This window comes from Puntigrus tetrazona, chromosome 8, assembly GCF_018831695.1.
Source record: "Puntigrus tetrazona isolate hp1 chromosome 8, ASM1883169v1, whole genome shotgun sequence".
NCBI classification, from domain to species: domain Eukaryota; kingdom Metazoa; phylum Chordata; class Actinopteri; order Cypriniformes; family Cyprinidae; genus Puntigrus; species Puntigrus tetrazona.
The window spans coordinates 18418731-18443074 of record NC_056706.1 but is presented as its reverse complement, the minus strand read 5'-3'; the positions used below and the strand labels follow the sequence as shown (position 1 = coordinate 18443074).

Below are 24344 nucleotides of genomic sequence, written 5' to 3'. Positions count from 1 at the left end.
TTAGGTGAGAAAGTAAGCTGTGGCCTTCGAAACATAAAAAGTGAATCTTGGGTGATCTTCAGTGAAGTCACTTCGGGGCTACAGAGATGATGTCATTCAGAAACATTCTAAACTCCATGGCAACCCTGTAAGGCTATTTAGATCAATAGGATTCAAATGTCACAAAAAAAGCTTTATCCTATATTTCCATATCGCAGGTTTTCAGAAAGTTTTGTGCTTTTGCCAAAGAATTAGTGTAAACATTTCAAGACTGAAATGAACGAACGCCATACTTCAAAAAATAATATTTGAACTACCAAGGAATCAATTGCATTTATTTTTTAGAATTTCTTTTTTCAGTTCAATTTAATTTTAGTTTCAATATTCCTGTGATTACTATTATCATTTATTTATTTTATTTCATTTCATTTGACATAATTTCTCATATTGTCTGGGTAAAAAAAGCCTAACCCACACAACTTCCAGCGAGTCCATCAATTAAAGCTTAATGAAGTGGGAAAGCATGTAATAAACACATTTATAAATACATTTCTTTGGAGGAAGTGTCATTATTGACCATGCATTCATATTTTGGCCAGAAGTGACCATTTAAACATCTCAGTGATGGATTTGTCTTGCAGCTTTTCACTTCAGGCCGTTAAATGATGTACTTGTGTGTTAGGCGGATGACTTGTGGGTTATTGTGATGCTTTTATCAGCTGTTTGGACTCTCATCCTGACGGCACCCGTTCACTGGAGAGGACCCTTTGGTGAGCAAGTGATAAAATGTAAAATTTCTCCCAAAATCTGTTGCTCATCTACATCTTGGATGGCCTGAGGGTGAGTACATCTTCAGTTTTGGGTGAACTATTGCTTTAAATGAATGTTTCAGACGAAAGGTTGTTTCAAATACTGCTCTGGGTCGAGGCAGGTTACTTCCTCTAGATAGGAGTCTTGCTTTTGTAGTGCATCATTACATTACACCTAGCCCCCTTAGTGGTTAACCAAGACAGCGGCAGTCTGTCCTCTTCGGCACAGGCCTGATGTAGGTGACAACTGCAAGATGTTTAATGATTGCGTAGGTGTGATGACAATGAACGTGCGCGCATGAGGACATCGGAAAGATTTGAAGTTTCCACGTCCAAAAAAAACCTGAGAATTATGTACTCGACAAAAAAGTACACGCTACAGTCATGCATGTTAATTCACAAGCATGTAAGACTTAAAATCACAGTCAAACCTTGATATAACCTTAGTTACAGATCGGTTAAAGATAAAGATTGATGCATGATTAAAATGCTGAACCATTTGCAGGTGACTGCTCAAAAGTAGATTTGTGAAGTTCTTCGTTCACTGGAGCTCAAGGTGCTTTTGGATCGTCTCAAATCGTGCTGGAGAACATGATCGACAGGTTTTTAAAAATAAACACATCGTTAGTGGTGGACTTTTGTCCTTACCGTATTCGCACGCACACAGCATGAGCCAAAACGTTTTTTTTTTTTCAAAATCTACGTAACATTGCCACCCACTGGTGCGAAAAGCAGAAATGCTGATCTTTTCAGGACATTACTGTAATCGAGAAGTCATTTATACACCAAAAAGATAACATTTACAAAAGCATAAAAGATGTAGCTGCCTGATAGTTTATCACTTTGACAGAACATCCTGGATAAAGTTCAAAATATATTGTACCTCCGTACAGAGACTATACATCGAAAAGATAATTTGTGTGCTCTTAACCGTGTGTCTGTATCTCTGCTCACCTGTAAGTGTAAAATATCACAGAGTACATACTGTAGAGTGGAAATCTATATCCAGACGCTCAATTTATAAAGTGTAGAGAAGACTCAAAAGAAAGAAAATAAAGGAATCAGCATGGAATTGAGCTTTTTAACATTCCAAGTCATTATCATTATTGCATTATTGATTATAATACCTGTTTTAAGAAATTGTCTGAAGTTAAAGTATGGGTAAAAAAACTCAATCACAAGAAACGTATCCACAACAATATAAAGACACTGCTAGTAAACATGCTGGAAGAAGGCACTTTCTTTCTTCTTATTTGAAAATGAAGAAGTTAAATAGAATGTGCTAAGCCAAGTTACCTATAAACAAATGAAGAATGAAATCTGTTCATTTTGTAATAGAAATTATATTACATAGAAATTATTATTATTATTTGTGCAATGTGGGTTTCAAGTCATTCGAAGAATAGAACTTTTTGACATTTTTATGCTGTTTTTACAACACAATCTCATGGCAATTCATACCCTATTAAAAAGTAATATAAATACATTTATTTCACATTAAAGACAATTAAAATCTATTAACATGTTTACTGACCCATCGTTTGGGACTGATATAAGATTAATAATGCAAGATATTTCCTGAAGTATACTTGCAACAGTTCCACTTTAGAAGTATCCGATATAATAGAATGCATCCTGTCCACACAGTTAAAACATATTAATTGATTAGTTCCAATTCAAAAGACACCAAGTATACAGTTTAATGTACTAAAAGTACGGTTACAGGGCATTTCTGTTAAGTGCATAAATGTCTAATGCAAATATATTTAACAATATCTATTTTTGAATAGTTTAACACGTTAATGTTTTGGTGAAAAGGCATTTAATTCGTACGAATTTTTGTGAAGTCGCAATTTAAAAAAATATCTCTTGGGCGGACCTTTATGCTTAGGCTATCGGATTTTTATCTGATTCACATCATACGAAGTCATGTCAAATCACCGCCTCGTAAAATAGATGTTTTACACGAGAATGTCGGTTGGTTTCTGCAGTTTTTACAACGTTTACAGACTCCGAGACACAAAAACAAACAGTGAGACACCGAAGAAAAAAAAATGTTCTCGCACGCCCTCCTAGAAACCATAATCACTGCGACACCACACCTAAAATAATAAAGTTATTGTGCTCAATCTTCAGTGTCCAGACAGCGGTTTGCTGAAGAACTCTGCTCTCTGATGGCATGATGCATCACGCTTTGAAGATTCAAATAACTGTTAAAGGGACACTTACCCAAAAAAACAGAGAGCAGCGCAACTGGAAACCCCCTGAAATGCGAAGCCAATTCATTTTTACTTTCTCAAACCTAGGAAAATCCCTTTTATTACTCAGCATTCGAAAGATTCGTTCCTTTCAAACTTTTTCCAACTTTTGTACAGCTCAATCTTATGAACAATGACGCATATCAGACTGTGTAGACGAAATGACATAATTAGGCATTTTAATGATTGCAATATTTACATGACAGTTCTGTATGGTTTGAATTTCAGAAAGCGAATGAGATGTAAATGTTAACCAAGACATAACTGCATTCATAAGCGCCCATTAGAATGATCATGGATCAGCTTATGTTTCCTGTTCCTATAGCAACGGGCACTCTGTCCTGAGTATCTGTATTATCAGTCATATTGCACACACTGATAACACTAATCTTAATTAATTGGATTCTCAAGGACAGGGCAGGTAATCATTCACAACTATAATATTACATGTTTTACAGACACGGAGATACACCATACTGTACGTTTGAAGATAGAATTCGCCTTTTTTAGCTGAGTTTTAGATTTTTTTAGAAAAACATGGATAAAAAATAGGATAGATGCTTTTTCTTTTTTTATTAAAAACACGTTTTTTTGGTATTTTTTAAACCGATCCATATTTTTTTTATATTAGGTAGATGTAATTACTTAATATAAAAGTGAATAACAGGATAATTCAGCACACCGAGACTCATGCAGAGTTACACAAACTATTACAAATCGGTGATACAGGAGCTCAAAAACACTGGCATGCTTTTCAGATACTTGAAATATTTGTATATAAAAAAAATCTATGCGGTTGGGATTAATCAGTCTGGAAAAAGCCACAAGTCTGGCTATGTTCTTGTTCAAATCTACAAGTGTTTCTGGGAGCAAAAGTATGCTGGAATTTTTGTGTTTTGCTTAATTGTTTTCTCTCTTGTCGTATTAACTGAAATTTAGATGTGCATCATTTTTATCTGCGCATTCGCCACAATAATATAATGCACGATTTATCTGTGTCTCCAAACGTTTCACTATTCCCGCGTCTTAAAGGACATATCCCATTTGCCCTCGTTATACACCGCATGCATAGAAATCTTTGGATGTTTAAACAGTGCCAAAAGACAAGCAAGATAGCATATCTACTAAACTATGTATGCTATTTAAAAGGTGTCAGCTGCTAAATGGGCACAAAAAAAAGTTTTATTTGTATTTCTGTCACAAATGTAAAACTAGGTAAAAAGATAAAAGGTAGTTCTCATCAATTAAATCACTCTGTTTCTTAGGCTTTGGCTCATAGTGCTAATTATAACATATAACATAGATATAACATAAAACAGTCATATAACTATTTCATGTTCAGATTGTCTAAAGTATTTAAGGAGCATATTATACATTATTGTTTAGGCATGACTGCTGAATGACAGTAAAGTCATGCCAGATGATATTGGATTCATAATCCAGTTCAGTTCTTTTTAAATGGTTGTTATTTTTATTAACCTATATATCTTATATATATATTATATCTTAACCTGTGTTCTGAAGACAAACGGGTTTGGAAAGACATAATTAAGGACAGGATTTTCATTTTGGGGCGAACTAACCCTTTAAAGGAATGGTTTGCCCCAAAATGTTGTCCCAAACCTGTATTCATTTCTTTCTTGTGCTGAACACAAAAGAAGATATTTTGAAGAATGTGAGTAACCAAACAGTTGCTGGTCCACATTAACATACAGGGAAAAATATACTACTGAAATCACTGTGGTCTGGCAATCGTTCGCTCTGCTAACAATAGACCCTGCCCAAAACACAGCAGAAAATGTAATGGGTTCAATGGTCATGATGGGAATTGTACTGGTTTTAATGGATGCGATGGATTCTATTGGTGGGATGTTAAATCCTACTGGAAGAGACATTCTGTAATGGTTTTACTGGAAAAAAAGGTATTATAATGGTGTTTTATTGGAAACCATTATAACTTCTGTGATTGTTCCTATTTTTGTAATGTCATGCAATATATTTCTAATAAAAAATACTTGACAAATAAATGACCAAAATATCTATCTTCTTTTTTATTTCCTACCTTTTTTTTTAAATAGGGAAAATTGTTGGCTTCACTGCTCAGGCATCTAGCAAAATAGTAAAACCATGACAAACAAACGCGACAAAATCATGAGTCATGATATTCCTGAATAAAACGGTGATATATATTTTGCCATATCGTCCACCCCTAACTGTTCGTCCTGTGCTACAAAACCTTCAAACTCTTCAGCACCTGTGCTATGTGCAACAAAAAGCTAACGTGCACACTGTAAGTGTGTAAGCTAATCCTAATCGATTACAATGCATTCACAAACTTAAATTTGGCACATTGTGTATGAGTTTATCAAGTTGCATGTTTAATCTTATCAACAGTCTAAGCCTTATCTGATTGCTTCAACTGACAATCCTGAAGGACAACTATGTAAACCTTTGTCCTATGTGGTGGTTCAAGGAAAGTGGATATACCGCCAATTATGTTTTTATAAAGGCAAAAATCTATATTTTTGTTGTTCGGTGGCATTCACTAGCCCTTTTTCTTTATTGCTTCACATCCTCACTACTAAATCTCTTTTCATTGGCTAGTACTCTAAAGTCCTCCAGTTGGATGATATTGCTTCTGCTCATTTAAGTTTTCTCCCTGTACTGTGGTCATTTGTTGTTTTGTGAAATAATTTGGGTTTGTTTTGTGACAACGCTTAGTTGTATTACTGCCTTAACAAATTTACTTCTATTGCATTAGCAAACACTTTTATTTCAAAGCTACCAAATAAATAACTGGACTATTGTAAAAAATAATTACAATAGCTTGTAAAATAGATTTCTTAAAATAGACTTCTGCCGAGAAGCCTGAGGAAATGCAACAGATTAAAATCAATAATATATAACAATAACATTTCTTGTGATCAATATTCGTGTTGCAGCAAAAAAGGCATATACTGTCACCTACGCTACCTTTCAAAATCTGAAGTATGATTATTGTTATTTTAAAGTCTGAAGTTATCATGGTTATTGTGTTTTTTTGTTAAGAAATTAATGCCTTTTTTGCAGACAAACATCAAATTAACAAAACGTTAATACATGTAGCATGTTGATAAATTATGTTTCAAATAAATGCTGTTCTTTTGAACTTTACATTTATTAAAGAATCCATAAAAAAGCATAATGATTTCCACAAAAAAAAAAAAAAATTGGGCACCACAACTGTATAAGTTGTTGATAATAATAATAAGAAATGTTTCTTCAGCTTCAAATCAACACATTATATTGATTTTTTGTAGAATCAAGTGACAATGAAGACTGCAATATTGAAAATTCAGCTTTACATCAGCATTAGTAAAGTACATTTTAAGGAGTACTGTCCAAATCATGTTAAATTCTAATAATACTTCACATTAGTTCTGTTTCTATTGTTTTTAACCAAACAATGCAGCCTTGGTGAGCATTCTTGTGTCATAAATCTTACCTGCCAGTATTATTTTTCAACAGCTTCTTGAAGTCTCCATTTAACGAATTTCAACAGGCTTTTTATCAATAAACGGTTGCATGACTGCACTGCAAGAAAAAAAAAATGCATTTTAAACCACTTTGCATATATATTGTGTACGAATACAAACCACACCAATATAAAAAAAGACTATAGTTTAATGCATATTTTATTAATAAGAGTCATGGGGGGTTATCAGGTTTTGGTGGGTGTGTTTTGTTCCTTCAAAGTTCCATAGAGTCAGTAACACACCTTTGATTTAGTCTGCCCATCTAGTTAATGATCAGTGAGCTGGATTGGCTTTTATCCATTCTGGTTGGCGGTGGAAACATCAGGCCAGATAAGACTCTAATCATCATCAGTATCGGTTTATCCAATGAGAATGAAAAAGCCTTTAATTTTCTCCTGTCTTTCTCTACAGTATACCAGCACAGGCAGAGATCGAGCAGAGATCTCTACCTGAAACTCTTTACATCCTCCTCCTGCTCTCATTTGGAAATATAACACTCCATAAGCACAGAAGTGCAAGACAACAAGAGACATGCATTTTCAAAGAAAGAGTTGGACTTGGTCCGTTTTACTGTTTACACTTGCTGCTTGCACGGTAGGTTTTCCTCTTTCTAGTAATTTTTCTGACTGACAGAATCATCAAAACATGTCAAACTGTCTGTTTTATATGTGGAAATTACAATTTGAAAGGTTTTGGTTATGACTGTGAAGCTATGCTCTATGCTTTATTTGTGAGCTATGGATCAATAACTTGAGTCTGAGTCGTGTTTGATTTGGGGGGGGTTTTCACACACAAAAAAACTGATCCACAAATAAACGTAATTACGTTTTTCCGCAATAACGATATATGTGTGGATTTTTGACAGATTGCGGACAGTTTTCTCTAAATAATAAAAAAAAAGATTTCAGGTTTAAACATTTATGTCTGTGGTCTTTGCCGATGGTTAAACTGTGGTTAAAATCGGTTTTCAATCCATATACATCTAGGTTTCGCAATGTCTAGCTTTATTAAACACTTTCTGGCCTTAATTGTAATCAAAATAGATTAATTGTATATTTGCTTATCTCATTTCAGTTATGTTTATCTAATGTGAAACTAATATTACCTCATAAGATCACATCTTACCGTGGTATGTCAGGTAGAAGAAGTGATTTCTCCACAGCCATGGAAGAGTATATAACAATATAACAATTAATAACCCAATGTGAATTCCCTGGTTCAAAAGTGTGGGAACTGATCAATTATTGTTGCAAATTCTAAAGAAAAAATACTTTGTCAATTTAATAAATGTAATTAAAATTAAAATTGTACAGATTAAAATCTATATGGAGTTCTGAAAAGTGCCGAAGATTATATAAACATCTTAATATATGTTGTATCTCTGTTTATTAAAGGTTCTGTCGAGTGCTCAGCATGAACCGGGCTACTGCTCATTCTATGAGGACTGTGGCCTAAACCCTGCAGTGGAGGGCTCTCTTATCCCCCCTAGGGTTCCCTGTAAGGACTACAGAAAAGCTGTGAATGTGACAGGAGACCACTATGAACTTTTGAAATCCGTGTGTCCGATGATGGCCCATGGCGAGGGTGAAACACAGGCCTGCTGCTCCATCAGACAGCTCACAGCTCTGCAGAGCAGCCTGACGCTGTCCAAAGCCGTGCTCATCCGCTGCCCGTCCTGCGCAGAGAACTTTGCGCATATCCACTGCGCCACCACCTGCAGTCCCAACCAAAGTCAGATTTTAAAGATTACGAAAACCGCAAACATCACGCAGCCCATTGGCATTGTCAAGGAAGCTGTGGTGGGGTACGACGCTTACATATCCATGAACTTCTCAGATGCGTCGTTTAGGTCCTGCAAAAATGTACGGATCCCGGCCACCGGAGGCTTCGCCATCGCCACTATGTGTGGCCGCTATGGTGCGACTCTGTGTACGCCGCAGCGCTGGTTAGATTTCCAGGGCGACTCGAGCAATGGACTGGCTCCTCTGGATATTAACTTCAAGCTCATGACGGACGATCAGGCTGCTGGACTCCCGGCTGGAGCGGTTCTGTTCGCGGGTAGAGCGCTGAATTGTAACGAGACGACACCAACAGGTGGCGAGGCCTGTTCCTGTCAGGACTGCGAACAATCCTGTCCAGCTGTACCAGAGCTACCGCCTTTACCAAAACCATTCATGATTGGTCGACTAGATGGAGTCCTTGTCATCAGCATCACAGTCTTCTCCTGCATCTTTTTCCTTATTGTGTGTTATGTAGTTTTAGAGTGCACTACCCACATCCGACAGTCAAAGAGCTCTAAGAAAAGCAAGAAAACTAAAGACCAAAACGAAAATGAGATTAAACCTAAAATCAGTCCTAAAGATGTTACGTGCTCGGATAAAGCCAGTCTTGTCACTCAGGAGTTCCTGGGGTCTCTTTTCCAGACCTGGGGAACCATAATGGCACGGTATCCTCTCACTGTACTCCTAGTCTGCCTTGTGGTTGTGTTGGCATTTGCAGTGGGAATAAAAGACATAGAACTCACCACAGATCCTGTCCAGCTTTGGTCAGCGCCCGAAAGTCGTGCCATGCAAGAGAAGGCCTTCCATGACGCACATTTTGATCCATTTTACCGCACCAATCAGCTGATCTTGATCGCTCCAGACCGGCCCAATCACTACTACGACTCCTTACTCTTTGGTAAACAGAACTTCAGCGGCATCATTTCTAAAGGTGACTACTTCAGTATTAATTTAACATGAAAAGCATATTTTTTTCATAAAAAAAAAAAAAACGGCTAAAACCAGCCTAGTCCCTCAGCCTGGTCATTGCTGGTCAGGCTGTCTTAACTGGTCAGACCAGCTAAAACCACCCTAACCAGGCTGGGGGACCATCTTAAACCAGCAACCAACTTGCCTAGGCTGAGTTTAGCTTTTTTTCAGCAAGGAATGTAACAGACGTGGCAACAGATATTTTCTTCAGTATGTTGACCTGAGAAAAACAAAGAAAAAGACCATCATTTTAGAGCAGGAACCTGGTTCTGTCATTTTATTGGAAGTATAACGTTATGCTCTTTTGTTAGGTTTTAAGTTAGGTCTTGTTTTGTTTGTGTTTTTGAAAGGGCTTAAATATCACTCTCCTTTTTGTAGCCTAACGTTATACGCACTGTTCTGTCATTAAGAGTGAGTCTATATTACACAACCAATCCCAGATTCGTTATAACCATATTTACATTTATAGTTTTATATGCATGAAATACGAGCGAAGAGCTGTTACAATCACCTGACTTGGCCAGTTTGATTTGAGAAACAAAAGAGTAGTACATGTTTCGAAGCTTCATAAGAAGTGTTTCAAAGCAGTCATCAATAGTTGACTGCAGTGTATAGCATGTAACTGTAATCGTTTTTTAATGTAGAAATGCTTACATTTCTGCTTTACATCACTGTGTAATGTTACGCGTCTTTCTCACAGATTTGATCACAGAGCTTTTGGAGCTTCAGCAGAAAATCCAGGCAATTGAATTCTGGTCAGATGAACTAAACCGCACCACAAGTCTTAAAGACATCTGCTATGCGCCACTCAATCCAAACAACCCCTCGTTAACAGACTGTGCTGTTAACAGTCTACCCCAGTACTTCCAAAATAGCATCGACAACCTGAACGCCAAAGCAAACATGACAGAGCTCGGCGTGACAAAAGAGGTGGACTGGAGGGATCATTTCATCTACTGCGTAAAGTAAGTAAATCTGTAGCTGTCACATTACCTACACTGATATTTTCAGCTTTTTGAGGTTCCACTGAACAAGACAGGTTGTAGTTAAATTGTTAAGCCATAATGTGACATCAAGTGACTCCTTTATGAGTGAGTCATGATATCATTTGCCTCACCAATAGATCCAAAAACTTGATTCATTCAGGAACAAAAATAGAACTATTATGTTAGTATACTTCTAGCCTACTGCAATAGAAAATCTGTATGAAAGCTCTATACGTCATAAATAATAAAAGTAGCATTATATTTTGAATTTCAGTCACTGTCTTTCCAAAATAATACACTTTTTAAAAGTAGGTACTTCTTTTGAATATATATGTACATTGCATACTAGGCTCCTATGCCAAATTAGTTATTGTATTCAAGAGAGTCATTGAATAATTTACTCAACTATTTAGAGCATTTTAATGCTGATTCTTGCAGGGAAAAAATGCCATCTACTGAGTGTGGCTTCAATTTTAAGTGTTTTACTGTGGAAACATTTCTTATGTTATTCTAGTTTAAACTTCTTTATAAAAAAAACAGTATCATACATAACATAATTAGATTCTGCTTGCCTCCAGCTCTCCATTATCATTTAAAGACATCACAGCTCTTGGCATGAGTTGTATGGCAGACTATGGCGGCCCTGTCTTCCCCTTCCTGGCTGTAGGAGGATATGATAGTAAGACACAAATCTGTTGGCTAACATCTCACCATTATCTCAAATATTCACTGGGCTGACTTAGGCTTTCTGTTATATTTTCAGATGAGGAATACACCACTGCTGAGGCCCTGATCCTTACCTTCTCCCTGAACAATTATGCACGAACTGATGTTAAATTTAAGGTGGTTGAAGAGTGGGAAAGAAGGTTCCTTAAAATTGTCCAGGACTATCAGAAAAACCCAAACACAAACTTCACATTTGCCTACATGGCTGAGGTGAGATTTTACAGACCATATGATCAGAGACGTCGGTGTTTGACAGTCTCATAATCGAACTGTCTGGTGCTCTGCAGAGGTCCCTGGAGGATGAGATAAACAGAACGACCGCAGAGGATATCCCCATATTCATGATAAGCTATGCTGTCATCTTCCTTTACATAGCCGTGGCTCTTGGGGAATATTCATCCTGCAAACGTATCCTGGTGAGTGCATTAATGGCTTACTGGGAATGTTCTCATTACCGATAATAGGAATAAAGGAAGAAGCATGGAAACTCCAACATATTTATATATATAAGATTTTTTATAAGATACCTTTTTCAACCCATGAATATAATGTACTTCTGATGTCATCTAAAAAGCGACCATTTTCAACTTTAATGCTTATCTTCTCTAATGTTGGAAATAGGCTCTTTTAAATATCACCAAAACCACATATTACATGTTATCTATCTGAAATATTTACAGATGTGAAATATTTATGATATGAGGTCATAAAATAATCATTAAAAATACTTTTAGATACATACAGTAGCATATCAGACCTAAGTATTTCAGATCAACTGGCCTTGATTGATGAGGGGATATTACTGCTCTTTAGGTGGACTCAAAGTTCTTGGTTGGTCTGGGTGGTATTCTGGTCGTGGGCTGCTCTGTCATGGCCTCAATGGGTTTCTATGCCTGGATTGGGGTTTCGTCCTCACTGGTCATCCTGCAGGTCGTACCTTTCCTGGTGCTTGCAGTGGGAGCTGATAACATCTTCATTTTTGTTCTGGAGTATCAGGTATGTTCGGTATTTCTTTTGTCGCTTATCTTTTGAAATACTTTCTAGGATCAGCGATAATTATATTGGTTATTCTTAATCTCTTAAACTCTTAATTTTACTGTTCTACTGTAGAATATATATATATATATATATATATATATATATATATATATATATATATATATATATATATATATATATATATATATATATATATATAGAAATGAAGAAGAAGAATACTTTTATTCAGCAAGAAATTTTCAGCAAAAATTGCCCAAAAGTGCCCAAAAAATAATAAATATAAAGAAAATATAAAAATAAATAAAGTTTTCAAAAAATATGCTTTATAATATATTCAAAGATCAAAAATGTATTTAACATATTGCTGTTTTAACAGTTTTATTCACTACATTTTACTGTAATATAGTAAATTTAAAACATTTAAAACATTTTGTAGTGTATTTCTACCATTATTTCAGTTTGAGATTTTATAGATGACTTTGTCTCCACTACTATGACAACCATTTTATAAAATATGCTTGCTTTCTGTCTTCTCCATGTTTATTCTCAATCAGAGAGACATGCGCAGACCAGGAGAGAAGAGGGAGGAACACATTGGGAGAGTTCTCGGAAACGTGGCTCCCAGCATGCTGCTGTGCAGTTTGTCTGAATCAGTTTGTTTCTTCCTGGGTGAGAATCTCCTACTGATCTCAACCTCTGCTTCAACCCATAAAAATACGAGAGAAAGAATGTTTCAGCACCTTTATGGATCGAAGCCGAGAACATTAATTATATTGCCTGACCTTTACTCGCTGATGCATGTCAGCGAAACATGAAGCAGCAGATTTAGTACCATCCCAATTAAAGAGAGATATGATTCATGTATAGTGGCGTGATTCTTGTAATGTACTTTCCGAATGAATCACGTATAATGCAGTCACTAGTTTCAGATGAATAAGGAAACGTATAAAGCTGATTAAACGCACTCTGGTTGTCTGTTTGCAGGTGCTTTGAGCACTATGCCGGCAGTGAAGTCTTTTGCCCTGTACGCAGCACTGGCTGTGCTCATGGACTTCATTCTGCAGATGACTGCTTTTGTGGCTCTTCTCTCACTTGACGCTCGGAGACAAGATGGAAATCGATGTGAGATAGCTTGCTGCGTTACTGTTGATACTCCACGCTCGTCCAAACCCAACCAGGGCGTCCTGCTTCCGTTAATGAAAAAATACTACGCCCCTCTACTGCTCCACCCTATCAGCAGGGTATTAGTGGTACGTTCCTCCTTCAGCGGTATTAGCACATTTGAACTACTGTTATAGCGAATCACCGCTTTCCAAATGTGTTTAATTTATAGATTTGCTGGCTTGACCTTTGTCCCAGCTAGAGACTTTTAGTTTTAAAATGTGAAATCCATTGTGATCGGTGCTGTCAAATGATTATTCACGATTAATCACATCCAAAATATGTGTGTGCTCACTGTGCTGTGTATATGCAAACACATGCATGCATACATTTAAGAAACATACAATGCTTATATATAATATAAAACATAAGAATATAAATATGTAAATGTATATGCATGTAAATATTTCAAAAATATATGCTGTATGCACTTGTATCTATATATACATAATAAATATACGCAGCACACGCACATATATTCTGTAAACAAAAATCTTTCTTAATCGTTTGACAGCACTTATAGTATTACGCTTTAGAAGCTGTAATATTTAAAAAAAATAAAATAAAATTATATGCATTTTCTAAAATAGCCCACCTGCCACTAAATAAAACTATTAAAAGCTGTAATTTTTTCAAAATAGATTTTTTATTAAAGATAAATACATTTATATATAAGTTTAACAGGAACAAGGAAGACATTGTATTTGAGTAAATATACATTTACAATGTAAATGTGGTTACAATTTTATTTGATATAACTATAAATGGGAGATTTTCTGTCTTTTATACGCTTTTATACGCGATTTAACGATTACTTATAGTTTATTATGTCTTGTTCTCATAGATGGTGGTGTTCCTTGCGATGTTCTTTGCCTGTGTGTTCCTCTCGTTCCACGTAAAAGTGGGCTTAAATCAGGAACTGGCCATGCCATCTGTAAGTACAGAAGAACTGGTAGCTTGCCAATAAAAACGACCAAATATGCCAACATGCTAAAAAAACAAAAAACTTAAATTATCAGTTACAGTTTTAATTTTCTCTCTTCGTCTGTGTTTAAATGTTATCAGGACTCCTACATGTTGGACTACTTTGCATACCTCTATAAGTATTTTGAAGTCGGTGTGCCCACATATTTCATCACGACCAAAGGGTTCAATTTCACCAGTGAGGAGGGCATAAACGCAGTGTGTTCGAGTGTGGGATGTGACCAGTTCTCTCTCACACAGAAGATCAGATACGCCACAGAGTACCCTGAGCGGTGAGTACTATATACCTATAAGAAAAGCACCGTATAAAATGCTATCCAGGTGTCAAATATACCTTATTTAAATACAACTACAGTTGTAATGTAAATGTATAAATGTTTAATCATGTTCAAATCAGCATTTGGTGTAGCACATCACTACTTTTACCTCACTGTGCCGCATCAGACCTTGAACTTCAACTGATTTATTATCAATCTTGAAAGTTCACTTTGACATGGTCTTGTCAAGATACCAAGTATTACAATGAAGTACAGTGAACAAATGACTATACATAAAGCTGCTGATAAAACTAAAATTTTGCTGATTGCTCTAGATCTTACATGGCTATCCCAGCATCCTCCTGGGTGGATGACTATATTGACTGGCTGAACCCTGGGTCCAAATGTTGTCGTATCTATACGTTGGGCCCAAACAAAGGAGAATTTTGTCCTGCCAATGAAAGTAAGTCAACATTTAAATCCTTTTTGTGTTTTATGTGTTTGTGTGTTTCCATGCCACATTCTTGGAGAACTAAATGTAAGCTAATTTCAACAGCGGGTCTCTTCACGTGTGCCAAGAAGTGTATGAGTACACCCCCAAATGGGGTTCTGCGCCCTAGTGTTCAGGAGTTTAACAGATTCCTGCCAGACTTTCTCAGCAACAGACCTGATCTTCAGTGTCCAAAAGGGTAAGAAAAGCAACTAAACCAGGCACCTGATAACCTGAACTGAATGAATGTTTAGAATAAAACACGTTCATTTGCTTTCATTTCCAGTGGTTTGGGAGCTTATGATAAAGCTGTGGTTAGAGACAACGAAACTGGGGAAATAATAGGTGAGATATATGACTGAATTCTATTTGTTTGAACAATTTGCATTCACCTTCTCAACCAATAGACCAGGGCCCACCAAGATTCATTTAACTAGTTAAAAGGAAGACAAAACAAGGGTATCTCTTACTTCAATATACCCCTTCAACAAGTGCCCCTTTTTTAAAGAATCATGATTTGGAAAACCTAGTGGTTTAAATTCAGTAATATAATTTGTAGACCTGGAAATGGTCCTTATGCATTTTTAAAATGAACATACATTTTTCTAGAATGATATGTATTTATCTTAAGATGTAAGAATAGCAGTTTCTGGTTCTTGAGTAAATTCTCTTGTTAATATTACCGGATGAAACATTAATGTTTTGCTTTATAACATCAGTTAAACACTGTCAAAACTCAAACGTAACTCTTGAAATTACAAATAAGTTATGTTGTTATAAGAAATACGTTGCTAAAAAAGTTGCCAAGTCACAACGAGTAGAACAGTCCTTACATCCTCGTGGTAGTTGTAGTCCTTGTTAAGTGACTTGTTTGCAGTGTTTGAGGTATGAAGAAACATACAGACTCTAGTTTACTTATAAATGAGGTTTTGAGGTCTACCAGCAGCTCATATAAAACGCATTTAGGTGTTTGATTCATTGTAGCATCTCCTCTTTTCAGCGTCTCGGTTCATGGCCTACCACACTCCTCTGGTCAACTCTCAGGAGTACACGGGAGCGCTGGGGAAGGCCAGAGAACTGGCGCGTAACATCACGCTGGCCATGAGGAACGTCACAGGCACCTCTGAAGACTTTGAGGTCTTCCCATACACGTAATGTCCACTTCTAGTCCTCCCTTATCTTTCTACATTTGCCATCCTCACCCTTGTTGCTTCTTCTCCTGGATAAGATAAGCGCTAATCAGTTCATGTAATACTATTGAATGATAGCATGTCCTTGAGCTACTTCTTAAAGTGCAAAACAGCATTAAGGATCCTAGAGCTACTTTATATTTTTCTGCCTACTGCACCATAATGTGTGTAACACGGATGTCACGCGCCTATTTTGAAACTGCTTAACTGAACTGAATGTGTACTTTGTTGTGAATTTAAAACCTCAAAAGTATATTTTTAATTAACTCTACTTGCAGAAAATCTAAAAGTGTACTTTAAAGGAACACAGCTTTAAAAAATAGGCTCATTTTCCAACTCCTCAAGTTTTGCGTTCCTTTAAGAGAGGTCTCTTTTAAAAAGTGCGCTTTTCTCTCACCGCTGACTCTCTGTTCTTTTTTTGTTTGCAGTGTGACGTATGTGTATTACGAACAGTATCTGACCATCGTGAACGAGGGTCTGTTCAACATCGCCGTGTGTTTGCTCCCCACGTTCGTCGTGTGCTGTATCCTGCTCGGCATGGACTTGAGATCAGGCTTTCTGAACCTGCTCACCATAGTGATGATCACCGTGGATACGGTTGGCGTCATGACGCTGTGGGGCATCGACTTCAACGCCGTGTCGCTTATCAACCTTGTGACGGTGAGTGGCTCAGAGAAACTCTGTATGGTTTGCATTTCATCAGTCCAGTGACTGTAGTCAGTCAGGATAACGTTCTCATCTTACTTGGGTTTGTTTTTCAGGCCGTCGGTATATCGGTGGAGTTTGTGTCTCATTTAACGCGCTCGTTTGCCCTCAGTATTTGCCCCACGAAGGTGGAGAGGGCAAAGGAAGCTACAGCTAACATGGGCAGCGCGGTGAGCACCGTAACTTTCTCGGTTACGTATTAGTATATATGTCCAGTTCTTGTTTTGTTTCATGACTGTTTATATCTCTTTGCCAGGTGTTTGCTGGAGTTGCAATGACCAATCTACCTGGAATAGTGGTGTTGGCGTTTGCTAAAGCACAGCTCATCCAGATCTTCTTCTTCAGACTCAATCTGGTCATCACTTTGCTCGGCATGGCCCACGGCCTCATATTTCTGCCCGTGCTACTGAGTTTCTTAGGTATGTTGCATGGTGCTCAATTCCAAAAAGTGCAACCAGTTGTACTGGTTTTAAGCAAAATCGTATCCCAAAATGCAAATGCAAAATTGATTGGTCGCCCAAAAATGTAAAGGTTTTTACGTGAAAACTACACACAAAAAACTAATGGGTAAAAATGTGTAATGCATTTCCAATCTATAAAACAGAGACGTTTCCTGTTAAAAATATATAGGAAACATCCAGTAAGAGCAGATAAGGGAGAGGAAGGCATCAGACATGCCAGAACACAAGCTGGATCCACGAACGACCAAAATAGTCCAGTATATTCAGACGAACAGAAATGTTATTTTAGTTTTTTGACATTCCCACAGACCACGTGATGAAATAAATGCAACACAATGCATAGTAACACAGTTTGAAGAGTTTAGAAGTATGACAGTGTGATAGTTGTTTAATAATAGCATATTGCCAAACAATCTATTATACAGTTTTAAGTATTATTTATATAATGTTGTGGTATTTAAAATGTAGAATTTTAAAGCTTTTATCTTTATATTTCCATTTTAAATGTAGTTTAAATAACTGAATAATTATAAATACTATTATTTTTACAATTTTACAATACTAATATTTCTACAATTATTTTTACGTTGTTTGTTATTGGGCTTTTTTCAAATATTTTATATATATATATAAACATAGTGTGTATATTTATGTATTTATACGTACCAAATACATACCTAATAAATATACACAGTACACACACACATATAGAATGTCGACAAGCTTTCCTTTTGAATGATTCTTTAGTGATTATTCATTTTAATTTAATTTAAATTTAGTAACCAATAAAACACTATGTTGCAAGCAATGTTATTCCATTCTAAACATTTGACGCAACCAAATCAAATCTGGTGCATTAGAACAGAGTTCGTTTAATCAAAACTTCTCTGTCTGTGTTGCTCAGGTCCCGGTGTGAACAACGCAATTCTGCTACAGATTCAAGAGAAGAAAGCCAAGGAAATGGAACTCAACATCAAAGCTACATACGACAACATTACCTACGAAAACCACGAAAAGACAAACGGCGAAATCCCCACAGAGCCCTCATACCCAGTGAAGGCTGACGTTATCCCCAAGGCCGCCCAAGAACCCAACGAATATGAAGTTGACATTTTGTAGTTCAGGAAAAACTGCTCTCCCTCTTCCTTCCAGTTCATTTACCTCTGTTAGACTGAATTGGTAGTATGAGAGATTCCTCTGGATGAAGGGATCGACTGCTATCACTTACACTGCTGCATGTAAGACCTCAGGGGAGAAAACTACCAATAACAGGACAATTATAAGCAGAATCCCATCTTGCTATGTCAGCTCTGTGCCTCAGGTGGACACGATAGTGTTGCGTTACTGCTATAAAACTGTCTATCGCCTTCAGAAGATGTTCATGAGAGATACTCAACTTCACCATCATCTTTACTGGTCATTATCTGACACGAAGAGATAATGCACACAAAAGAGGAGCTCAGTTCCACTGTATTAGAAGCAAGGAAATTAGTACAATAGTTCAGAATTGTTTTACGTTTTTATTGTGTAATATTTGTTAAATGTTATATTTAATTTTGTGGTTGTTTAGGTTTGATATTGCCATTTTGGCATGCAACTAATTGTCTTGTTGAGGACAGAAACACTTAGCTCTATAAAGCAGACAATGCAACTTAAATTACACTCCAGTATAAAGAGCATACGCTCTCGTATTATTAACATTACTGTAATAATATAAAATGCACTGTGTGTATTTCTACATTCTGTATCAATTCATTGAATGTTCAATATTACCTCAATAGTTCAACGTCGACTTTGCATTCAAGGTTTACAGTTTACTCATAACGTAACCATTTTTACAGCAGTTTATTGGCTGTGTAATTGTAGACAAACTAATAATAATTTCAGGCAATCAATGAACCTTTTTGTATGTTTTTACAGCGTAAATATTTAAAGAGATATACACCGTCAAAATAAACTATACCGAACTGCCATAATGCCTTCTCGTATGAATGCCAAATAGTCAAACGCACAAGTTCACATTTATTGGTTTTGATTCACAACATTCTATATTAAACATCTGTGCAATAAAAAACAGGTTTTATACAGTCTAACTTACATGCCATGCACTAAAAGGGATTTAATCAAACCTTAATGAAAACCGATTGAATTAATGACACTAATGCAGGAAAAGTAAAATATGTAAAAGTACATAAATTGTGCAAACAAAGCACCTGCAGTAAAAATGTGCAATTCTTATGTTCACGCGCGCACACACACACACACACACACACACACACACACACACACGCACACGCACGTACCCAAAGACTTTAACCTATTAATCTGCTGCTCTCTGGTCAATACTGCTGCATAAGGGAAATCTCTCTCACTCACACATGCACTCATTCACTGGTGCAGAGTTCACTATGGTCAAAGGGGATGTTTGGAGAAAAACAAGGGCCGAGTCTCTTCAAATTTATTATATCTTTTATGTATTAATTAGCATAGCTATCAGCAATAAAATGAACAGCCCAAACACGTAAGTCTATAAAGATAAACCTCTAAAGACCGAAAGACTCTACTGTGCATCTTGGCTGGATTTCCTTGCGCCATCAAGTAAGAAAAACATTGAGCCCTCTGCCATCTAGTGGACTTCTGTGGTGCTTTCACAAAGTAAACCATACACGCATACCTCGAGAGCACACATGTGCTTGCTATTCTCTATATGAACACGTAATATACAAAAACAAGATTCAGTTTAATGACTAAATTTGACATTTTCAGAACCATTTTCTAAAATGCAACTCCCCGTTCTGACCGTCAAACGAACCGAGCCAGAACCCGATCGACGACTTATGAAACGCAGCGGATATTGATCTGTTGAAGACCATGTAGAGCTAAAAGCATCTTGTTCCCTTATGCATGAAATGTTGTCTAAATAAGACCCAAACAGAGCTCAATGGTGCTTACACACAGCAGGAGAAATTTTTACCACCAGATCCCACGATTTTTTACGAGGTGGCTAATTTGACCTCGCTCATACAAATTCATATGATCTTTGCTGAATCGTACGTGTTTTACGAGTTAGATTGCATACGACCGAGATCATACGAAATAGCCTCCTTGTAAATTACGGACGAATTGGTCATGAGAGCCAACGTCAGTAACTCAGGATCTCGTAGGACGTCCCGTCCAGATGTCAGCATGTGAGAGACCTCTGTTCACGAGCCTTCAAACTCACTCTCTTTTTCCTCCTAAGATAGAGACAGGGAAAATGTAGTCGTTGAAAGAAAGTCATATTCATTTGATGCTATGATATTTATTTACTTTTTAAATCTGACACTTTTGGACAGCAAAACAAAAAAAACGTTTGTTTGAGTCACATTTTTGGTTGTCTAACCAAGAAAATTAATGTGTAAATCTAAAAAAACTTTTCAAGTTTTATTATGAGTGTACAAAAGAAAAAAAAAAAAAACACAAAGCATAAAAGTAAAACAAAAATAAAAATGCAAAAAAAAAAAAAAAAAGAAGCTCAAAGCTAAATAAAAAACCCAGGCAAAAAACAAGCAAACTGGAAAGCACGGCAAAACAAAACAAAAAAAAAAACTGTAACAAAAACTTTGCACTTGCACCTTGTGAAAGTTTGGTTTAGTTCATACCTTTTAGGTTGTGTAACCATGCATTTCCAAAGAAAAGCATAGAGGGCTAACAGAAAGCCTATGAACACTGCTGCGGCAATCGCACCTGCAAACACACACACACACACACACACACACACACACCTGAAAAACATTTGTCAACAGAGGCACATCATCTGTATCCTCTACCCAGAGATGAGATCAGTAACACTGATATAGAGCATGACGGAGCAACAGGCTGCTGTCTCCAAGCACTTTTGCTGCTATTTTCAAGAAGAAACTGCAGCCTGTACACTTTGGTTGCTGTTAGTAAACATCTATTTATGAAACGTCGCGGCTGCTTTATATACTGATCTCAGGCGTGTGAAAGGTCAAAGGTCCCACTAAATGGAAAAGAAGAGTCAGCTTGAGACTAACCCTGAGAATCAAGACGTATACAACGTGTGTGAGAAGAGATATTTGGGGTAATGAGGTGGAAAATTCCAGCGATAACTTGGAAACCTGTTGGAGCCTGTGAGCGGAGAAGCTGAAACAGTGAAAATCAACAGCCTTTACGTTCTCTTCAACAACCCGCTTTTTATATTAGTTCTTTAAAACAAATAAAATCTGAATCTGGGCATGGTCAGAAGACATGATGCAAATAATATCAATCTCAAATGACAGATTAAGAGATTATCAGATATTTCGGACAAAATTTATAGCATCAACGTTATGAATTGAATTGAATTGCATTTAATTTAAATATTATTTATTTAATGTTAATCATTTTTATGTTATTTACGTAACGTAGTGAAATTTAGATATTTTAAGCCTTAGTTGTTTACTAAATGTTTATGAGAATCTAGTTTATTGAACACACAAACTGAGTTTATATTCTGAATGAATGATCTGTTTTTCCTCTGACACTCGGTCCAGAAATCCCAAGCGTTTCATAATTCAGCAGCTTCCTTTCTCACACACACACACACACACACACACGCACACACACACACGCGCGCACACACACACTCGCACAATTCTCAGCACAACCAGAATTCCCTAGAAATGTATATGCCTTTTTTCTTTTTTTTGAGAATTCAATAGGAGTTTAATGATGTTTTGACACAAAACAACCCCTTGTCGTTTCTTCTCTGCAAAAGGTCAAACCAGTTGCGAAATCAAATGATTAATTTCACACTTGATTTCCACTCTTCTCAGAACGTGAAAAAGACAGACGTCATCCACTGGAGAAAGAGTGGAGAGGTCACAGATAAATCATGTTTTCCAAAGGCTTTGTTTTTTTTTTGTAGAGGAATAAGTCATGTGAGAGTCACGAACAAAACGTTTTAAGTCATAAAAACCTCTCAGTCAGCAAAGGAGAGTCCTTTTTAACATTATGGGTGTCTTTTGATCAATTTAAATGTGCCCTTTCTTAATAAAAGCATGAAAAAATAATAAAAACAGAAAGTGCTGGCCCCTCCATCAGGGGCACTCAGAAGGGACACTGAGACTGTACCTGGTATGATTCCACTCTCTCTCTTCATGGGGCTCTCAGCAAGAGGGGGTGGACTGCTGGTTACCGAGCCTTTAGAAACAACGAAGACCTCGTTGAAACAAGAGTATACAAACTATCGTTAACACGATGCAATTATGGCTGTTTGATGTACTACCATTTCTGCCAGAGCTGGAAGAGAGCCATGAAGACACTGGGGAAACTATCTGGAGAGAGAAAACAACCCACTGTTTAATAAAATGAGTGGGGATTGATTTCAATATTTAGGAACTGAATGAATTGCACAAAGCAAGTGTAATTAGCTGGATCTACTCTCAAGCCATCCAAGTTGCAAATGCATAATTGAATACAGTTATATTCAAAAAATGTTTCTGTCTTTTTCAGGTTTTACAATGACAGCGAACTGTGGTCAAAATTTTAAAGCCCATCATCAAAGTCCATCATTTGAAACATGCAACGATTACATTTTTTTTTATTAATTTTATTAATTGTACAAAATGTTGTTCATAATCTGTCTTGACAGACGGGAATTGCATGAATGAATGCCATTTGCAGTCAAATATCTGGTGCACTTAAAAGGTGCCACTGACATTTTTAATATAATTCCGATTGCATTTGTCTGAAAAAAGAAAGTCATATATAACTAGGATGGCTGTAGGCTAAGTAATCATTTTTGGGTGAACTAACCCTTCAAATAGGCTATCATAAGACTAAGATTAGGAGGAGTTAAATAAATAAGCACAAGGGTACATAACATAAGTTAGTTGTTTCAGAAGCGATGCTACATTTTGATGGATAACTGCAAAGACAGCTATTTTTTCATCTGTGCGGCTGCAGCATCACTCCGGAGCACATTTTCAGATACAGATGTCACATTCCAGGTATAATCTCACCTATCCTGTGACAGAAATTGTCTGGTAATGGAGATGAAGTCACGCGATTCCAACATGGCAGCTCCAACAGGACGCAGAGTCAAGCATTCGTCCGAGTGTAAATGCATTTTTGATTTATCTGTGCAAGGTTGTACCCGTTTATTCAGAGGTAAAACTATGGGAAAGTTACTTGTACCTCTGTAGATCCTATCCGAGCACTGAAATGTGACAGTGAGAGAGGGAGGCATGTCCCAGCGCTGTTGTTTAACAAAGATAAGAAACTATGCCATGACTGAAAGTTTCCAAAACATGCTGGAAGAGAGATGAGAGAGAGAGAGAGAGAGAGAGAGAGAGAGAGAGTGAGAGAGAGAGAGAGAGAGAGAGAGAGAGAGAGAGAGAGAGAGAGAGAGAGAGAGAGAGAGAGAGAGAGAGAGAGAGATTTACTGTTTCCCTAAGAAGTCTTCTCAAACATTTGATCTGTGCTGTAAATGCAATCTCTCAAATGTAACTTTACTTCACTGAATACCAATAAAAAAAAAAGTGTCATTCTGATACTCTGATGCTTTAATTTTAACATTTGCATTAATACTGCACTTTCCTTATCTTAAAAATATCAGGTTCTGTCTTTAAGAAGCTCATTTTTGAAGTCATGCACCTGAGGAGAGTTGCATTGCCTCTGCACTGTTTGTTTGTACCTGTGTGAGGTTGAGGTCCTGTGGTTCTTCACGAACAGAGCTGCCGTTGTCTCTCAAGCCCGTCCACATGTTTCAGCGCGTGTTTGTGTTTCCTCCCGTGATCATCACGAGTCGCCCGGAATAAAGGGAGCAAAATTGCGCATGAGGCTCAAACAACGTAAAATGCCCCTTACCTCGCTTTTAAAGTGGGCGGAGTAAGAATGTCTCGTGGGCGGGGTAAGTATGCCTTGTGGGCGTGGCGAGTATGTCTAGTGAGCGGGGCAACAATGCGGCCATCCGTTTGTGTAAACATTCATTCAATCAGTTAATCTTCAAAACGTTATTCATAATCTGCCCCTTTAACACAGCAAATACATAGTGCTACACCTGAAACGGTGCATTTAGCTGTTACACTG

General features: G+C 37.0%; 2 protein-coding genes across 2 annotated transcripts; one reads left to right on the top strand and one right to left on the bottom strand.

The window, feature by feature from the left end:
- The first annotated feature begins 6906 nt into the window (after positions 1-6906).
- Positions 6907-19131, top strand: npc1l1 (NPC1-like 1). The gene is made up of 19 exons (XM_043247439.1): positions 6907-7155; positions 7956-9273; positions 10012-10276; positions 10876-10976; positions 11061-11233; positions 11311-11439; positions 11837-12019; positions 12577-12691; positions 13007-13272; positions 14028-14117; positions 14249-14439; positions 14760-14887; positions 14981-15113; positions 15201-15259; positions 15915-16065; positions 16533-16764; positions 16866-16979; positions 17066-17228; positions 18175-19131. The coding sequence occupies exons 1-19, from the start codon at positions 7093-7095 to the stop codon at positions 18387-18389; spliced, it is 4089 nt and encodes a 1362-aa protein (XP_043103374.1). The 5' UTR covers positions 6907-7092; the 3' UTR covers positions 18390-19131.
- A 138-nt stretch (positions 19132-19269) lies between these two features.
- Positions 19270-24127, bottom strand: sb:cb288. The gene is made up of 5 exons (XM_043247440.1): positions 23950-24127; positions 22540-22588; positions 22386-22454; positions 20912-20996; positions 19270-20506 (listed from the first exon to the last, which is right to left on the bottom strand). Exons 1-5 carry the CDS (start codon positions 24016-24018, stop codon positions 20452-20454), a joined length of 327 nt encoding a protein of 108 aa, XP_043103375.1. The 5' UTR covers positions 24019-24127; the 3' UTR covers positions 19270-20451.
- Positions 24128-24344: the final 217 nt, after the last annotated feature.